The 20,845-nt window shown below is 34.9% G+C and overlaps 1 protein-coding gene across 10 annotated transcripts in view; it reads right to left on the reverse strand.

Moving 5' to 3' along the window:
• Positions 1-20,845, reverse strand: part of NOL4 (nucleolar protein 4) — a 388,522-nt gene that overhangs the window by 339,407 nt on the left and 28,270 nt on the right. For 5 of the 10 annotated variants that reach the window (XM_034642865.1, XM_034642863.1, XM_034642862.1 and 2 more), the window contains exon 2: positions 8,829-8,921. The exons of the other annotated variants lie outside the window; for them this stretch is intronic. In XM_034642865.1, coding sequence (XP_034498756.1) covers positions 8,829-8,921 — 93 coding nt within the window. The remainder of the gene's footprint in view (positions 1-8,828; positions 8,922-20,845) is intronic. 10 annotated transcript variants of the gene reach the window in all.

A 20,845-nucleotide genomic window follows, 5' to 3' on the forward strand; every position in this document is an offset into this window, starting at 1 on the left:
CATTGTCAGCTAATGCCCTATTCTATTTATCCAGTTTTAAACATCTAAACAGGTTACTGATTCAGGCACCGGGTAAGCCCTTAAGGGGAAATATCGATGCCATGTAGTGAATTAATTATTGTAAACATATCAAAACCATATAGGTTTTCTCTGTCAGACATAGTGTCATCAATACAATTTAGGTAGGATTTATAAAAAGAATGGAGTTTCATAGCATTTTACAAGATAGAAAATACTCAAGAGTTATTAGTCATCCAAACTGCATTTTATCATGCTACTCTCAACCCTGATCTTCCTTCCAGAATCAGAGGCCTCAGTCTGTTGATGGGTTTAAGAATATAGTATCACCTGTCATTTCTTTAATTAATGCATTACTTTATTATTGTTCTGATGTTATTTCAAGTCATGTCTTTTCTGTTTCAATCTGGATAAGGCACTTCTTGAGACAAATATTTCACATAAAATTCTGATAATTTCTAACCTAGAATTTTACATTATGAATATATATTTGTATGTATATGTTTCTGTATATGTGTATACACACTATGCATATACAGATTTATACAAACATATACACATAATTAAGTTATTACAAAATATACTTCTGGCAACCTAAGTGAGGTTCTGTTACATATATGAAATTATTAAGATATATCTGTTCTGTGTCACCACCCAGCATTATAACTAAAAATGAGTAAAATTTTTTGGATAATGACATCAATATATTAATTAATATTAATCTAATACTAATATAGTTTTGAATTATCCAGTTTTAAAAGCTAATTAAAATAAAAAATCATCATACTTCAAAATCAGTTAAAATGTTATTTTAAGAAGTCTTTGTTGTGAAAATAAAGAAGTAAACATTTTGTAAATGTAGTTTCTCTCCATATCCACCAAACAAATGCTGAAAAGATATTTAAAGAATATATGTTTAAGGGACACCAAACTACAAACCTGCTCAGGGACTCTATACGTCTTTATCTGTCTTTAAAGTATTATATGAATTCTTGAATGGCAAATCTCTGTCATGCCCACAGATGTTGCAGATGTAGCAAAATCAAATACTAACAATGCCATGTGTTGTCTGAATGTGCTTTTACTAAGGAAAAGTATCTGTCTCAACATGGAGGATATGTTGATATGTGATAGCCCAATGTGAATGGTAATATTTAAACTTCAATCATAATACTTGTTCACTATTTCCTTATTTCTGAATTTAATCGTCAGTTAATACTTTTATTAACTCAAGTTTAAAAATCCTTTAGAAACACATGACCCCACCGAGTGAATGTGAGCAATGGAATGGTACAATACCATGTAGCAATGAGGAGTGAATGATACTTGGAAAATTCCTTCCATTATTCAGTGAGTAGTGTCCTGCTAGCTTGCTTGCCCCTTTAGAGTGATCCTGAACTAAAGTTCCAGCCCAGTATCCAAAAATTTTGGCAGGGAGCTTAAACTTCACTATTTAAATTCAGTGTACAGAAGTGACACATCAAAACTATAATGGCAGAATAAGAACCTCCAAAAATCTGCTCTTCCTAAAAGTCATGAAAGAACGGGCAAAACTGTCAGAATCTTCTTTTCCAAAACATTGAAAACTCATCAAAGCCTTACAAAACCCAGCAAGCATTTGCTAAAGAAAAAGGGCTAAATATTGAAAAGACGAGGCAAATTTATGGTGCTTTAACTTGCTGTAGTTCCATTTCCTAATGTGGTACTCTGCCGTAGCCTAGAAAAGTAACAGCCCATATTATTAGAGTAGCCTGTTAGTCACCAGAAGTAAGAGAATGGAACTGGAGCTTTTTCAAAGCTTCAGTCCCAAAGAACAGTCACCTTATTTTACCTGTCAGGTGGTTCCCTGGAAGACCCCACTTAACAAGCTGTCTGAAGTTGACCTGACTTGGCACTCACCCACTGTGAAAAGCCTTCACGTCAGGAACATTTATGGAAAACAAGTACCGGAAGATGTTTTATCTTCACAGCTACCTACGACAGTGAATAACATTTGAGTCGAACAATAGACTAAACAAAAGCGTGAAAGTAAAAACTAGGGAATAAGATGTCCATATGGTTTGGAAAGGCTCTAACATATTCCCTAGGAATCTAAAACACACTCATGCATAGAGGCATATGCACACTCAAAGAAGGTCTAAAAAGGCCCTAAGGTCTCACCTCTAACTGACCTCGAGACTCTGCACAGGCAGGAAATAAAGGCCAGGGAAGAGTTGTAAGCAGACTGGCTGAGTGTCAAAAGGTTTGCCTTAACACAGAGAGCCCCTTAGCAAATGCTGGTTCTAGGAATTTAAGGGAATCATTGTTTTATCATTAGATTATTAGGCTGAGAAAAGACTTTAGTGGCTGCAGAAGACAAACAACATAGACTTTACAGAATTAATTTTAAAAATCCACCAAACAAAAAACATCTATAACTACAATTAGCATCAACAACAAGCCCCAGAAAGAGAAGGGAATCTCATTTCCAGAATTCCAATACAATGTTATTTTAAATGTTCATTTTTCAGTAAGAAATTGAAATTGACATTCAAAGAAACAAGAAAATATCACCCATACACAAGAATAAAGGAATCAACAGGAACTATCTCAGATGAAACCCAGAAAACTAGAAAATAATAAACCTTTAAATCAGCTTTTTAAAATATTTACAAAGAGCTAAATAAAGAAAATCATGTATGAAGAACCAAAGAAAAATATTAGAAAATGTCACACCAAGTTGGAACTATCAATAATGAGACAGAAAATTTTTTTAAGAAAGGAAAAATGAAATTTTGGGTTTGAAAAGTAGAATCACTGAAATGAACAATAAGTAGAGGAGTTCAACAGAAGAAAGCAGAAGAAAAGACAGAAGCTATTTGAGAAGCCAGAGAAAAAGAATCCATGAACATGAACATAAAGTTGATGAAATTATCCATTCTAAGGAGCAGAGTAAAAAAAATAAGAAAAATAAACAAAACCTTAGAGACCTGTGGGACATCACCAGGCATACAAACAAAAGCATAACGGGAATCCCAGATTGAGAGAAGTGAGGAAAGGGCACAAAGAATATTTGAAGAAATAACGGGAAAAAACCTTGGCAAATTTGATGAAGAAAATGAATATATGTATTCAGAGATTTCAATGAACTCCAAATAAGTTAAATTCAGATAGACCCACACCTAGTGGATCTGAACTGTGTCTGCCCCAAATTCATATGCTAAAGCTCTAATACCCATGTGATGGTATTTGGAGATGGGGCCTTTGAAAGGTAATTAGAATAAAATGAGGTCATGAGGGTGGGAATGTTGTGATGTGATTAGTGCTTTCATAAGAAAAGACATTAAAGAACTTGTGCTCCCTTTTCCCACCATGCAAGAAGGTGGCCATCTACAAGCTAGGAAGGGAATTCTCACCAGAAACTGACTATACTAGTACCCTGACCTTGGAATTTTAGCCTCCAGAACACTGGGAAAATAATTTTGTTGTTGTTGTTTAAGCCAGAAAGTCTATGTTATTTAGTCGTGACAGCCCAAGCAGACTAAGACACCAAGGTACCTCATCAAACTACTGGCAGCAAAGACAAAGAGAGAATACTGAAAGTAATAAGAAGAAACTCATCATACATAGAGATCCTCAGTAAGACAAAGAGTTGATTTCTAATCAGAAACCAGGGAGGCCCAGAAGCAGTGGCCATAAAACAGGACGGCCAAAAACCAAATTCAAAGTGCTAAAGAGAAAAACAACTGTCAACCAGAATCTATACCCAGCAAAACTATCCTTCAAAAAGTGAAGATATTAAAACGTTCTTAGATAAACCAAAACTCAAAGAATTTGCTCCTAGCATATCTAACCTAAAAGAAAAACTGAAGAGAGTCCTCTAGGATGAAATGAGAGGAAACTACACAGTAACTCTAATCCACATGAAGAAATAAAGAGCTGTGTATGGTGTGAGCAAACAAAATCTAGAAGCATATAAAAAACTTAAATACCATGATCTTGTGGGCTTTATCACAGGAATATAAAGCAGATTCCACTATACAAACCTAATCAATGTAAAGCCTCATATTAATAAAATAAGGGGAGAACATACGATTATGTAAATAAATGCAGGAAAAACATCTGATAAAATTTCAACACATTTTCATGGCCAAAAAATAATAAAAAGCCCAATAAACTAGGGATAGAAGAAAGCTTCCTTAACTGATAAAGGACATCTATGAAAAAAACAAGATTATACTTTATTTTCTCTTACACTCAGGAAGACAAGGGTATATGCTCCCATCACTCCATTCAATACTGTAGAGGAAGTTCTAGCCAAGGAAATTAAGGGGGAAAAAAAGAGGTAATAAAAATCATCTATATTGAGTAAAAAAGAGTTTAGTTGCAGGACACCAGTTCAGTATATTAAAGTCAGTTGAGTTTTTACACAATAGCAATGAAAAATCTGAAAATGAAATTAAGAAAACAATTCCTTTTATAATACCATCAAAAGAATTAAAATAATCAGAACTAAACTTAACAGAAGAAATGACTGTACACTGGTAACATCAAAACACTGTTTTGTTTTGTTTTTTAAGATTTTATTTATTTGAGAGAGAGTGCGGGTGGGGGGGAGCAGAGGGAGGGGGGGAAGCAGACTCCCCGCTGAGCATTGAGCCTGATGCAGGGCTTAATCCCCAGAACCCTGGGATCCTTAACTGAGCTGAAGACAGATGCTTAACCAACTAAGCCACCAAGGCAACCCAAAAATATTGTTGAAATAAAAAAGACTTAAACTTCTATCTTACACCATACACAAATATCAACTCAAAATGGATTAAAGACTTTAACATAAGACATGAAACCATAAAACTCCTAAAAGAAAACAAAATGGGGAAAATCCTTGACATTAATCTTGGCAATGAGCATTTGGATTTGACATCAAAAGCAAAGGCAAATAAAGCAAAAATAAACAGACGTGTCTACATCAAAACTTCTGCACAGCAAAGGACACTATCAACAAAATGGAAGGCAGTGTACAGAATGGTAGATAATATATGCAAACCATACATCTGATAAGGGGTTAATACTCAAAAGATATAAAGAACTCCTACAACTCAGAGGAAAAACCAAACAATCCAATTTAAAAAGGGGCAAAGGATATGAATAGATATTTTCCCAAAGAAGACTTCCAAATGGCCAAGAGGTACATGAAAAAGGTACTCAACATCACTAATTATCAGGGTAATGCAAATCAAAACTAGAGTGAGATATCACTTCACACCTGTTAGAATGGCTACCATTAAAATGACAAGAAATAACAAGTGATGACAAGGATGTGGATAAAAGGGAACCCTTGTTCACTGTTAGGAGAAATGTAAATTGATGCAGCCAATATGAAAACCCATATAGATGTTCCTCAAAAAATTAAAATAGAATTATCATATGATCCACTATTCCCATTTCTGCATATGCAGGAGAAATGAAAATAAGATACCTGCACTCCCAGGTTTACTGCAGCATTACTTAACAATAGACAAGGAATAGAAACAACCTTTCAGCAACAGCAGAATGCATAAAGACACACACACACAGAGGAAAATTTTTCACCTATATTATATAGGTGTACCTGGAGGGCATTATGCTAAATGAAAAAAGCCAAACAGAGAAAGACAAATACTACATGGTATCACTTATATGTGGAATCTTAAAAAAAAAAAAAATCAAATTCAGAGAAACAATGAAGAAAAATAGAAAAGTGGTTGTCAGGGGCTGGGGTGTGGGGAAAATAATGAAGTTGGTTAATTGGTACAAATTTCCAGGTATAAGATGAGTAAGGTCTGAAGATCCCATGTAAAACATGGTGACTATAGTTGATAATACTGTATCATATCACTGGAATTTGCTAAGAGAAAAGGACTTAAAGGTTTTCTCTCTCTCTCTCTCTCTCACACACACACACACACACACACACAAATATGTGACCTGACGGACGTTAATTAATTAGATGGGAGGAATCCTACCACAATGTACACATATATCAAATTACCAGATGTACATTTTAAATATCTTACAATTGTATATGTTAGTTTACCTCAATAGAGCTAAAATACTTTTTAGGAATAAAAGAAACAAATAAATGTAAAGACATTCCAAGTTCCTAGGCCAGAAGACATTATTGTTAAGGTAGCAATACTCCTCAAGTTAATCTATATGTTCAACACAATTTCTATCGAATTTCCAACTGCCTTTTTTTTTTTTTTTTTAAGAAAGTGGCAGGTTGATCCTAAAATTCATATGGAAACACAAAGGACTCAGAAAAGCTAAACCAGGGGCGCCTGGGTAGCACAGTCGTTAAGCGTCTGCCTTCGGCTCAGGGCGTGATCCCAGTGTTACCGGATCGAGTCCCACATCGGGCTCCTCCACTGGGAGCCTGCTTCTTCCTCTCCCACTCCCCTGCTGTGTTCCCTCTCTCGCTGGCTGTCTATCTCTGTCAAATAAATAAATAAAATCTTTAAAAAAAAAAAAAAAAAGAAAGAAAGAAAAGCTAAACCAGGGGCGCCTGGGTGGAACAGCAGTTAAGCGTCTGCCTTCAGCTCAGGGCGTGATCCCGGCGTTATGTGATCGAGCCCCACATCAGGCTCTTCCGCTATGAGCCTGCTTCTTCCTCTCCCACTCCCCGTGCTTGTGTTCCCTCTCTCGCTGGCTGTCTCTATCTCTGTCGAATAAAAAAAAAAAAAAAAAAAAACTTAAAATAAAAAAAAAAAGAAAAGCTAAACCAATCTAAAAAGAAAGTTAAACTAAGACCAGTCACATTTCTCAATGTCAAAACTTATTACAAAGCTACAATAATAAAGACAGTGTAGCACGAGCTTAGAGATAGACATACATCAATGGTGGAATTGAGTATCCATAAGTAAATCATGTATCTATAGTCAAATAATTTTTGACAAGGGTGCCAAGCCATTCAGCTGGGGAAAGAATAGTCTTCCACAAATGGTGCAAGGATAACTGGACATGCACATGAAAAAGAATGATCCAGATACTTATCTCATAACATATCGAAAAATTAACTCAAAATAGATCAATAACCTAAATGTAGGTACTAAGACTATAACACTGTTAGAAGAAAACAGGTGCAAAACTTTATGGCCCTGCTTTAGGCAACAGTGTCTTACATGTGACACCTACAGCACAAGCAACCAAAGAAAAAATAACTAAGTTGAACTTTATCAAAACTAAAAATGTTTACACATCAAAGAACACTTTGAAAAGAAGTAAAAAGCCAACCCAAAGAGTGGAAGAAAATATTTGCTCATAATATACCAGATAAGAGTATAGTTCCAGAATATATACAGAAATCTTACAGCTCAGCAATAAAAAGACAGCCCAATTTAAAAAATGTGCAAAGAATGTGAATAGACATATACATATGGCCAATAAGCACATGAAATGCTGTTCAACAAGATTAGTCATTAGGGAAATGAAAGCCATAAGATATTACTATTTCATACCCACTAGGATGGCTACAATAAAAAAAAAAATGGAACATAAAAAATTTGGGGGGGAACCTGGATGGCTTGGTCTGTTAAGCATCTGACTCTTGATATTGGCTCAGGTCATGATCTCAGGGTCGTGAGATTGAGCCCTGCGTTGGGCTCCATGCCCAGTCTGGAGCCTGCTTAAAGATTCTCTCTCTCCCTCTTCCTCTACCCCTCTCTCCATCTCAAAAAAAAAAAAAAAAAAAAAAAAAANAAATATATATATATATATATATATATAGACGTGGAGAATTTGGAACCCTCATGCATTGTTGTGGAAATTTGAATGGTAAGCTACTTTGAAAACAGTTTGGCAGTTCCTAAGAAAGTTAAACAGAGTTGCCATATAACCCAGCAATTCCACTCCTGGGTATATAGACAAGAGAACTAAATATATATATCCACACATAAAAAAAAAATTCTACATATGAAAATTTTGTTCATAGCAACATTACTCATGATAAATAAAATGTAGAAACTTCTCAAAGTGTCCATCAACTAATGAATGAACAAATAAAATTTGTCACACCCAAACAATAGAATATTATTCATACATAGAAAGTTTCATCATTGCCAATGTGCAAGGGAAAGAGGGCAAATAGATACACAGTCAAAATCCAATTTTCAGATATTCATCATCACATTTTCTATGTAATTTTTCTTCTTGGGCTGCTTAGTGGAAAAGTCACACTTGCAAATCCATTTATCCTGACATATGTACACTTGTATTCCTATTCTGTCTACTTTATTGTGAATTACATTATTTTTATATGTCAACAAATCATTTTATTTCCTGGTCCACTTCTGTGAATTTGGGATATAATTCAATACAAAAATATTCAAATTTCACAAATACAAACAATAGCATGAAACCACATTAGCCAACCTGACCTGCTCCCTGTTAACTAAATATTAGCCAAGCCTAGTCACCAGTATCTCCTTCATAGCACCTGAACAACCAAGTATATAATGGTCTTGAGCCATCATTGAGAACGTATTGAGAATGTAATCTGATGATAATTACATCACAATTAATCTTGCATTTCATATTTATTAAATGTATTTCCACAAATGTTTCATCCGTTTTCCTCTGGAACAAACTGTTTGCAGACCATTTGATGCTCAGACGTTTATAAAGTAGGTCAAAGATTTAGCTTTGAGATACACTTACCAGTCTTAGCTCCCTGAAGGCAAAGATGTTCACCCATTGACCAACACCTACCCAGACCATCTAAGAACTAATATATGCACAATAAAAGTCCACAGTCTTTAAATGTGTACATTTCTTTTGTCCTTTTCTTTACTCACCTTAACATCCTTTTGACTCCAAGGAGACAACTTCTGTAAGTATGACTTGCCAATCCAGTTTGGCTTCTCTGAATTTCTCTTATTGCTACCTCCCTGCCAGAAAAATTTCACTTATGTGGTAAAAATTTTCAAAGTGTAATATTTCCAAACAAACTCGTTATGTACTACCTAATATCAGACACACATCTGCCTCCTATTTCCCCTGCCACTTGTAACATTTTCTGTACCAGCAATCTGGGCTAAACATCCACATCTTCCACTCCCTTACCTACTCGACAGTATTAAAGCCTTCTTATCCTTTTAAAAAACATGCTTATTTTCTTTATAGTGATGCTTAAATTACAAATGTCATATGGGCTTATTTTAAGAGCTAATACAATCCAAAGCTGCATAAAAAATTGTTAATACTTCAACCCCAACTTCCATGTCCTGTTCCTTTTGCACAGTGTTTCAAGATTGGTCTATGGCACAATGACTGTGATAACAAGTTGCTTCTTCAAGCCCCAAATCATGCCAAGTCCCCTTTTCCATTTCCACTGCAACTACCCTGAGGTCTTCCCTATCAAAATGATGATATTTTCCATGTTTGAGTCTCTCTGCTTTGTCCATAATCCATTCTGCTCACTTCTATTATGTTGTTTTTAAGATCATGTCCTATTTTGCCACTCTCCAACATAAAAAAAAAAAAAAGAAAGAAAAGAAAATCACCAATGGCCAATTGAATAAAGTCTAAACTCCTCATTTTAACATTCAAGGATCTCCTCTAGTTGGTAAAGCATAAAATAATGAAAATTTGGACTAGGAATTAGAAGAACAAACTTATTACTAACTGTGCAACCATACCTCTAAACCTTCTTATTTATCTGTAGAATGAGGAATGAGTACATCAAAAACAAAACAAAACAAAACAAAAAAACCCCACAAAAACATTCTGGCATACTGTAGAACTACACAAGTATTTCAAATCTTAGCTTCCATTACTCCACTAAGTAGAGTATTCCATCCAATGAAACTCTGTGTCATTCCACAGAAAGAACTTTACAAGTACCACACCTGCCAGTGTTTGCCCTTGCCATTCCTGTCTGCAAGCAGTATTTAACTCCTACTCCTAATAAAATAATATTCCTACATAATGGTTACAACTTCCATAAAATTTTTCTAAACCAGAATAACTATTTTCTAAAAATTCCCAAAGCATGTGGATTTTGCTTTTTTTGGAACACTGCCAGCCTTCCTTTATCGTATAGCTTTAAAAAAATAACTTCATATTTTAGACCCATTTTAGGTTCACGGCAAAACTGAGTGAAAGTTACAGAGTTATTTGCCTTATACTCCCTGCCCCCACAAACACACAGTTTTTACCCACTATCAACACCCCACACCTGAGTGGTACATTTGTTACAATTGATGAAACTACACTGTCACTCAGAGTCCATAGTTTACATTAGGGTTCACTCTTGGATTTGGACAAGTATACACTCTATGGGTGTTGACAAACACATAATGAATATAGCCATCGTTGTAGTATCATACAGAATAGTTTTGCTGCCTTAAAAACTCTTTGTTCTTTACCTAATTCATCCCTTCCTCCTCTATAAGCCATAGAAACCACTGATCCTTCACCATCTCCATAATTTTGCATTTTCCAGAATGTCAGATTGTTGGAATTACACATTGTGTAGCCTTTTCAGATTGGCTTCTTTCACCTAGCAATGCGCATTTAAGGTTCCTCCAGGTCATTTCATAGCTTAATAGGTCATTTCTTTACAACACTGAATGATATTACATTGTCGGGTGTACAACAGTTTACCATTTGCCTACTGAAAGACATCTTGGTTGCTTCCAAGTTTTGGCAATTCTGAAAAAGCTGCTATAAACAAACGTGTGCAGGTTTTTGTGTGGACATAAATTTTCAATTCCTTTGGGCAAATACCAGGGAGCACAATTGCTGAACCATAAGATAGGAGTATGTTTAGTTTCATAAAAACAACTGCCAGACTTCCAGAGTAACCATACCATTTTGCATTCCCACCAACAATGAATGAAAGTTCCTTGGGACACCTGCGTAGCTCAGTTGATTAAGCTTCTGACTCTTGGTTTCGGTTCAGGTCATGATCTCAGGGTCCTGATATCGAGGTCTGCATCAGGCTTTGTGCTGGGCATGGAGCCTGCCTGAGATTCTCCTCTCCTTCTCCTGCTGCCCCTCCCCTACCCCACTCATGTGCTCTCTCACTCTCTTTAAAAAAAAAAGTGTTTTGGATTGTTGTCATTCTAATAGTGTATAATGATATCTCATTCTTTTAATTTGCAATTCCTGAATAAGATGTTGAGTATTATAACTATTTTTGCACACATTTTATCTTCATTTTAATTATAGACTTCTTAAGGGGAGCCAAAGTATTCATCTTTTTGTCATCCACCAAATGTAATATAAAGCCTTGAAATAATTATTGAACAAAATGCTAGGATTGGAGGGAAAATAAAAGAAATGAAAAACAATTGTCTCAGTTGATTGGAAAGATGAATTCAGCCTCAGAGGTGTCTAAGATATAATACCAGAATCAGTCACTGCTGGAATTGTAGTAATTTTGTATATTTGTGAATATTTATTGGTATATTTGTTCACAGATGATATTCTTTCTTATAATGAAATAGGTTTGAGAGCCCAAGGTACATGTCCTTACTGTACTACTATTGGTGCTTTGTTTGTTTGCTTCCATAGCCTGAGGGAGATTAAAAGGAAAATGAACTATATTTCCAATATGCTAACTCTTATCCATGACCTCCCAAAATCTTAAATAATGACCATTTCAGGGGTGCCTGGGTGGCTCAGATGGTCAAGCATCTGCCTTCAGGTCAGGTCATGATTCCAGGGTCCTGGGATGGAGTCCCACATCAGGTTCCCTGCTCGGCAGGGAGACTGCTTTTCCCTCTCCCTCTACTGTTCCCCCTGCTTGTGCTCTCTCACTCTCTCTGTCAAATAAACAAAATCTTTTTTTAAGAAATGACAGTTTGATTTTCAAAGTTAATTCATCCTGCAAGTATTTATTGAGTGTTTACTATATATTAGGCACTATTCCAAAACAAGTAATATGTTGGTGAGCAGGATAAGTTCTTAATAATGATAAAGTTAATGATTTTTAATATATAAATTTAATTTTTCCCCCTACCTCTAGTAAAACGTTTCAGGATCATATGTCATTTAGTATAGCTTAAATTAATGTTATTCTAGTTTAGAAATAAATCAGTCCTGAAAAGATTAAGGCTAAAATCCTTTAAACCAAGTTCAAAATACTTTCTTTCCATTCCTCATTTACAAAATAAACATATATTTTAATTTCCATATGGCTGTGAGATATTTTAATCCAGAAGACTCACATTGACATTTGGACTTAGAGATACATTTTTAAGCATGTTTTTGCTTGTTGTTATGACCTCATCAGGTTTCCTGTCCTCTAACTACACACTGGATGATTGTGGAGTTTTTAGTTACAATTTAAGTAATAGAGAAAAAATATATACATATCTATGATCCATTGCATACAGATAATATCCAAACGAATTTGAATTTCAACATCTCTGTTTTGGCAAGAATTCAGATTTATAAGCAGCAAGCTTCCGTCTGGAATTATAGTCTATATAAAGAGGCAAAACAGATTGATTGATATTCATTCACTATAATTTACAAGAGCTGAGAATGCTTATCTCTTGATAAGGATGGCTAAAGGCCATCTGTAACAGATCATATGCAAATAAAAGCTTGCAATATAAATTAAAATAGTCTTCTTAAAATGTAATAAAACTGGACAAATGATTTATACTTATGATTTAATATATCTCCCAAATGCTTTTCTATAAATAATTGCCAACTAACTATAAATTCAGTAAGAATCTATTATATCTTCAATATTTATATGAATGAAAGTACTGTCCTTTGTAAATGAAGGTAGAATTACCCAGTCACTATGAGTAAAATGTGTGCTTCAAATTATTGGTAAGATTTTTTGTTTTTTAAATACTTTATTTATTTGTCAGAGAGAGAGAGAGCACAGAAGGGGGAGCAGCAGGCAGAGGGAGAAGTAGGCTCCCCGCTGAGCAAGGAGCCCAATGCCAGTCTCCATTCCAGGACCCTGGGATAATGACCTGAGCTGAAGGCAGAGACTTAACCCACTGAGCCACCCAGGGGTCCCGAATTGTTAGTAAGATTTTAGGATTTATCAGTTTATAGTGAGTCACAGTCTTTTAATCCTCCTTGTGGAACTGAGTGCAACAGTCAAGGAAAGAATCCAAAGACAGTGTTAATATACAAAAATGCTGAATGGAAATTTAGCTTGTGACAGCCTAAAATTTAAAGAATATTTTTATTTAAATACACCAACAACTACATCTTGACAATGGTTTAAAGCTTATATTATATGTTATTACAATTGTATACTTCCCACTCAGAAAAAGTACTTTGGTATCATTCAGATCAGTACATCAGAGGAATTACTTTGTCTTTTAAAGCAATTATAAAAGGTATTCTATACATAGGTCTGGTATACAATGCATAACAGTTTCACATGAAATTACAAAACTATTCTAACTGAGCCAAAGAAACCCCCTGCAGTCCCCTGAGTCCTAAGTATCCCATATTATTAAAAGTTATAAAGATAACCCTCCAAACTGTCTGAAGATGCTAATAAACTGCATCTTGAAATCACAGCACAGAAAGAAGAATCCAACTGTAGCTGTGTTTTCTTAATGAGATGGCTCTGTAATTGCAGCACACAGTTTTAGAAGGCTCTGGACATACATAATAAAGTAGGAAAATTCCCTAAAAATGAGAGTCTCCACCCACTTCTAATTACCTCATTGTTCTAGAACATATCATCAGTTGAAAAACAGCAGCCAAGTTCACTTTCCTTGTTCTGACGTGTCTAAATGATTGGAAAAGTTAGATATGTGATACTAAAAAAAATACACACAGATACACATACATACACATCACACACACACATCAGATATGCGCATGTATATACACGCGAGATGACTGTTCACTTGTGTCAGTGAAGATGATTTTGCGATAACGAAACGGCCACCTTAAAAATACTTATACATTTAATATTTTGTACTCAAAAATTTCCAGAGGTAGTGTTGTTTTAGATTTGGTTCTAAGCTAGCAGTATCATCATGACCCACGCAAGTACTTTCCTTCTGTGTCCTGTCATCCTCCCCATGTCAGCTCTCTTCTTTCTTATGATTGCAAGAAGGCTCCACAAGCCCCAGGCTTCATGTGTATGCACCACCTCACCCAGCAAAGATGAGTGTTTTTATTCTTTTCACCTCCTTTATTTATGGAGAATTAACTTTCTTAAAGCCATACAAAAGACGTTCCCACAGGTTCCGCTGGCCAGAATGAGTTTATATTCCAATGCCCTAGCCGCAGGGGAAACTGGGAAAGGAAGTATATACTTGCATATTCAATGTTTACATGGTGTAAGCAGAGAAGGACCAGAGAGAGACAGGCGTTAGGGAGGTTATCTATAAGTCTGCCACATCTCTACATACGTCTAATTTACCCTACCTACCTACCTACCTACCTACCTATCCCCTCCTCTCTTTCTTGCATACGCACGTGCACGCACGCACACACACACACACACACACAACTACCCCATGTGTGTACTTTTCTCCTGCAATTACTAGCTTGTGTAAGGGAAATGCTGTTTATCTTAATGTGCCAAGAGATCATATGTACATCTTTCCACTATAGATTGCATATTAAACCTTTTAACTCTTGGCTACATTTTTACCTAAAAGGATTAAGAAGCTTTTGGTGGCATTTACAAAAACAAAGAGCTGCCACAGGTCTGTAGCTCTTTGAAATTTACCGTGTTTTTAGTGAAAGAAAGAAAGAAAAAAGAAAGAAAGAAAGAAAGAAAGAAAGAAAGCAAGCAAGCAAGCAGCAAAGAGAAAAGCAGTAAATTATGTTTCATTGGACTCATGTATTTCTAAGTTAGTTGGTTAAAAAATGTAACCAGGGGTGCCTGGGTGGCTCAGTCGTTAAGTGTCTGCCTTCAGCTCAGGTCATGATCCCAGTGTTCTGGGATCAAGCCCCGCATTGGGCTCCTTGCTCAGTGGGAAGCCTGCTTCTCTCTCTCCCACTCTCCCTGCTTGTGTTCCCTCTCTCGCTGCCTCTCTTGCTGCCTCTCTGTCAAATAAATAAATAAAATCTTAAAAAAAAATAAAAAATGTAACCATTTCCAGCATCCCTAAATGCCTTTGTTCAAAATTCAAACATTAAAATACATCACACATTTTGTTACACCATATTTTCCAAGAGCTACTATGTTGGCTCTCATCTTTAGCAGGTTTTTAATGATAGAATTGTAGAGCATTTTTGTATGTAATTAATATAGAAACTCCTTACCTAAATGCAAATATCTTTTAAAGAGCTGAGATTTAACATAGAGATCTTTAATGGACTCCAACCCAATTAATTCAAATTGATGAAAGTTCCAGTGAAATGGGATTTTCAAATGGCTTACCAGAATCTTGTAATTACAGCCCGGTGTTAAATCATTTACAAATAAAATTGAAAATGACACTTTATCAGAAATTATTGTTCTAGTTTTCATGAAACACTGAAGCATGACCACATCATTTTCCTCAAATGTGCATTTTCCGGATTTTATTACTGACAAGGGGCATCACCTGTATATGCCCTTTCTAATCACTTTCTCAAAATTGAAATTAATAAAAGATAATCTAAGGATGAGTCACAAATAACAAAATGAATACTTCTTAACACAGAAACCCAAGTAGCTAAGTTAAACAGAAGTTGCAAATCTTGATGATTCAATCAGTACGAAATACTGAAAAAGCCAAATTCAGTTTGGGTGAATTGTATGTATGTACTGACCATTTAAAATCATTCTGCTATGTTTTCCTTTAGGTCTCAGTGTTTGTAAAACAAATGTTGGTTTTCTCAAAAAGAATGCTATTTTACTCTAATAAAGCCCTCTACCTCTGTGTGCCAAAAGCAGCTTTCATGTTGCCATTGCATTGAGTCCAATTATGCCAGTTTTACAAGTGATTATCTGCATTTTGTCTTTCACTAGCAGAGGTCAAGGTATCTGAGACCTTAATAAGTGTCATCTTGTCTGGAATTCTTCACTAGCATTGCTTCGGTAAGGTGAAATATCATGATGTCGGCATCCGATGCACAAGTGGGTCAATCTGTTATTTAAAAAAAAAATCCCTCCCAGTATATAAAGAATTCACTATTCCACTCTCCAAACTAATCTCTACCCAATTTTCTCATTAAAAAAAAGAAATAGATGACTGTAGAAGACCATGCAGGAAATAGATATATTCATGAAGATACAATAAAGGTAATAAAATACATAAAAAGGTAATTCTTATTTTCTGACCCCCCCCCCCCAAAAAAAAAAGAGAGAGAGAGATTATTAGGTGCATGCACTTCTCTTTCTTCATGTGTTTGGAAAAAATGCATTAATTTTTAAATAACAGATTCTCTTCAGAGACGTCCATGCTGAAGATACTGTTTCCATCATCATATCCTTTGAAGATACAGAGAAGGGTATTCATACTATTGTATCTGATTTATGAAATTTTAAGGTAGGAGGAGGTGGCTGCTAAAATGTGGGCACATAGTTTTCCCTCATGGCAATCCTGAGGACAGTCAACTAGATCACAAAGACTCTATTATCTTATTTTAATCCAACTATGGAAACATCACAACAATTTACAGAAATTGCTAATCAGAGCCATTTGGGACTGGAAGACCACACATATTCACAACATTTTGAGATGTGCAGCGTCACAATCACAAAGTGGTTTTATCCCACAATTATCATTCAGTCAAAAATACAGTAAATGGCCTATCCTAGAAGCGAAATTGACATTATTGAACTATTGTCAGGACACTCGGTCCCCAGCTTACAAAGATTCGACATACAATTTTTCAACTTTACAATGGTGCAAAAGTGACAGGCATTCAGTAGAAACCAGACTCCAGATTTTGAATTTTGAGCCTTTCCTGGCCTAGCAATATGCCGTAAGAGCCTCTCTTGTGATGCGGGCAGTGGCAGTGAGCTGTGGTTCCCAGTCAGCCACACCACTACCAGGTAAACAACCGATACACTTACAACACTTCTGTACCCAGACAACCATTCCGTTTTTCACTTTCAGGACAGTATTCAATAAATTACATGAGCTATTCCACACCTTTATTATAAAATAGGCTTTGTGTTAGATGATTCTGCCCGACTGTGGGGTAATGTAAATGCCCCGAGCACATTTAAAGTCGGCTAGGCTAAGCTATGATGCTGGGTAGTTTAGGCGTATTAAATGCATTTTTGACTTACGATATTTTCAATTTACGATGGGTTTATCAGGACATAAGTCGAAGAAGATCTGTAAAACATGAATTTTGATTAGATATCCACAGCAGGGATTTGAGGGCCCTCCAGCAAACGTTTCGGACAAGATTTATTCACACTTTGTTAACTGCAAAACGTATGAATTTGCAGCAAATTTTCATGCAATGGAAAGATTATTTGGCACCTGCAGAATCTGACAGGAAGGGACTTTTCCCTTTCAATAGTTGAACCTATTTTCCATTAACTTTTGCCTTCCTCCCTGTAGAGAAGCCGCACATCAAGATTTAAGAAAGAAAATGATATTTAACAAATGAATATTTCCTCTACATTGAATGATTTTACTTTCATTCTACATGGTACAAACATTGTCTAACTCTTTAGATATTTCTGATAACGCTCTTTAAATTGATAGGCAGACATTTTAGAGTTTTTGGAGATGGATTTCTGCTGCTTTGCAATCTCTCAAATGTCCTTAGAGACTAACTAAGATTTTGAGTTCTGATGTTTTTTGAGTGGAGAATGTAATAACAGATTTGTGCAGATCCATTACTCGGATGGAGAAAACAATACAACAAAGTACTAACTCATATAAAATTACAGTATATAACATGGGAATTTAGCAAGTTTCGGGGATAGGCAATATACGATTCCATTTCATTGTGCCTTAACAATTAAGAAAATGGAAAGAAACCTGAAAACTATGATCTTTGTCCTTTTTCTCGTAAGTTTATCCTTTTAAAACAAGAGTAGGTGACAAATAGCATTTAAGAGTTGAACAGATTCACAGTTAAATCTAATCCAATCCCCTCATTTTATAGTCCAGCAAGGTGAGGTCAGAAAGAGGCAAATTAATATTTGACTTGTCTACAATAAACACATGCATGGGAGCTGATAACACTATAAAAGAACAAAGCCCTAAGTTTTCACTCAACATTTATTGTGTGCTTGCTTGGTGCCAGGGGTTATACAATAGTGGGGGGAAACTTACATTCTCCTTGTTTCAAGAAACTGATCTCATGGGAATAGCAAGCTTTAATTAATCACACTAACACATGTATTCTCATGAAGTGAAATAAGTGCTAGGGAGGAATGTGACTGAGACAGAATCCTGAAAAAGGCATCGTTTGAGATGAGACCTGAAGGAAGCATAATAGGTAAGTATGTGAAAGGGGTTATGGGAGGGTGGTCTGAAATCCTGGCAGGGGGAACAGCATATGCAAAGGCCTTTCTGGATGAGAGAGTATCAGTAATTGAAGGACAGGAGTAAAGATAGAATATTAGGAATCACCTAATCTGGACAGACAGGAAATAAATTGGAAAAAATGAGCACAGCCGCCAAGTTTCACGGAGAAATATCAAAAGTTTTATCATATGGGTAATTGGAGTCCCAGAAGGCAGACAGAGGATTTGAAGAAGTCATGGGCTCTCTCTCTCAAATAAATAAAAAATCTTTAAAAATTAAAAAAAAAAAAAGCAGGCAGGCCAAAAGTCAGTGGAAAAATATCTTCTAAAAGGTCTGAAGATATTAGTATCTGTTCTTTCATTGCTTACTTCCCTTAAGTAATTTTCCTAACTTCTTAAATTGAACATGATCTCTCATTGATTTTCCATTTTCATATAAAGAGAAATATTAGAAGTGACGAATACCAATTTGGGTGCATCACAAAATTTCTGACGTAATTTTTTTTATTATTTAGTATAAAATATTTTCTAATTTCAACTTTGAGTTTTTCTTTGATGCATGAGTTATTTAAAAGGGAGTTTTAAAATCTCCCACTATATTTTTTAGTAATTCACTTTTAATTTTTAGCTTAATTTTTTTCAAAATGGCATATATGAATCAGAGTTTTAGAAATTTACTGATACTTGTTCCTACACTATAATGCATATGTGATTTTTACAAATGATTTGTATATTCTTGAGAACGATGTGAATCTGCAACTGCTAGATAGAAGCTGAATATATTTTCATTAGACCAAGTCTGTTTACTGTTGGATTAAATCCTGTATTCTTTAGTATAGTCAAGTCAGATAAAAATTGAATGGGAGATATACGATAAACTTCCAACTGTTGGCCTTGTCAATTACTTCATGTAATTCTATCAAATTTGGTATCATGTATAAAAAGGTTTCACTATTAGTAGCATACAAGTTTAAAATTATGTTTATGTTTAATGACTCTTCTTATCCATAACAACATTGTTATGAATAATGAAATTCTATTTAGTCTGGTATAAATAGACATCCCCCTACTATGTTAGTATTTGTTGCCATCTTTTCACTTTAACCTATAACTTTATAATTTGGTGTGCCCCTTATAAAAATGATATTAGATGGACATAGATTTTTTTTAACCTAACATGCCAATTTTTCCTTTTTAACCAAAAAGTTTAGTTCATTTATGTTGCTGTATTTAACAACATATTTGAATTTAATTCTGTGAGGTTATTCTGTGCTCTCCTTCACACGTTTTTTTCCTCCCTTTATATGCTTTATACAATGCACTGAAGTTATTTTTCATATTTCACTTTTGTTTCTCTAACAAATTATATGTTAATTTCTATTCTTATTGTGATTAAATTTTCAATTTTTAAATGTATATCTAATTAAGTCCAAACCTAAGTAATATTTCAGCTGTCCTTTTGTTCAACACAAGCTTAAATTGCTTTAAATCTCAGTTATCTTTTATTTAAAATGTTATTTTTGTCCAGAATTTTGCTACCACTTTTTATTTCCCAGGATCACATATTAATATCATTTCAAAGTAATATTTACTATGCCTTCATGTTTTCTCATTTTTATGTTCACCATTTCCTCTGACATTTTGGTTATTCCTTTTGAGATCTCTGTATTGCTTTGTCTTTAAACATATCATATCATACAAAAATTTCTTGGGTGAGGGTCTATTAATGGCAAAGTCTCTCATGTGAAATGTAGTATTACACCTTTTTATTTCTTCTCAGTATTTTGAAGTCATTTGGTTTCCACCGATCTTGAGAAGAAAGCTGTTTACCTAATCATTCCTAAATAAATCATTCTTAAATCATTTTTATTCTATCTGCTTTTAAAGTTTTTCTTCTTGTCTATGGTTTCCTATATCACTATTACAGGTCTAGTTATGGATTTCTTTTGTAGTTACTTTGTTTGATAGTCTTTGTCTTTGCTGAATTTGTGGGATCACCTCTTTCAAAGACTCTTGGTAATTCTAAGGAGGGCACGTATTGCATGGTGCACTGGGTGTTATATGCAACTAATGAATCATGGAACTTTACATCAAAAATAAATAAAAATAAAAAATTTATATATTAATATATATTAAATAAAATATATATTAATATACATTTAATATATATATATAAAATAAAATATAAAGCTCGTTTCCCTTATTTTCTATGCTGCGCTTATGGAACCTAATTGAATGTATTTTTTACCTTCACATTCTCTTCTGTGTCCTAACCTCTCTTTCCTATTTTTCTATCATTATGGCCATCTCTTAAATCTAAAGAAATTTACCCAAATTTATCTTTCAGTTCACAAATTCACTATTAAATTCTGCCTCATGCACTGTTTCACTTCTCTGTTGGCAGGGGGAGAACGCCATTCTGTGAAGCGGCTGAGGATCGAAGGTCCT

This window comes from Ailuropoda melanoleuca, chromosome 14 (genome assembly GCF_002007445.2).
Source record: "Ailuropoda melanoleuca isolate Jingjing chromosome 14, ASM200744v2, whole genome shotgun sequence".
Taxonomy (NCBI): Eukaryota; Metazoa; Chordata; class Mammalia; order Carnivora; family Ursidae; genus Ailuropoda; species Ailuropoda melanoleuca.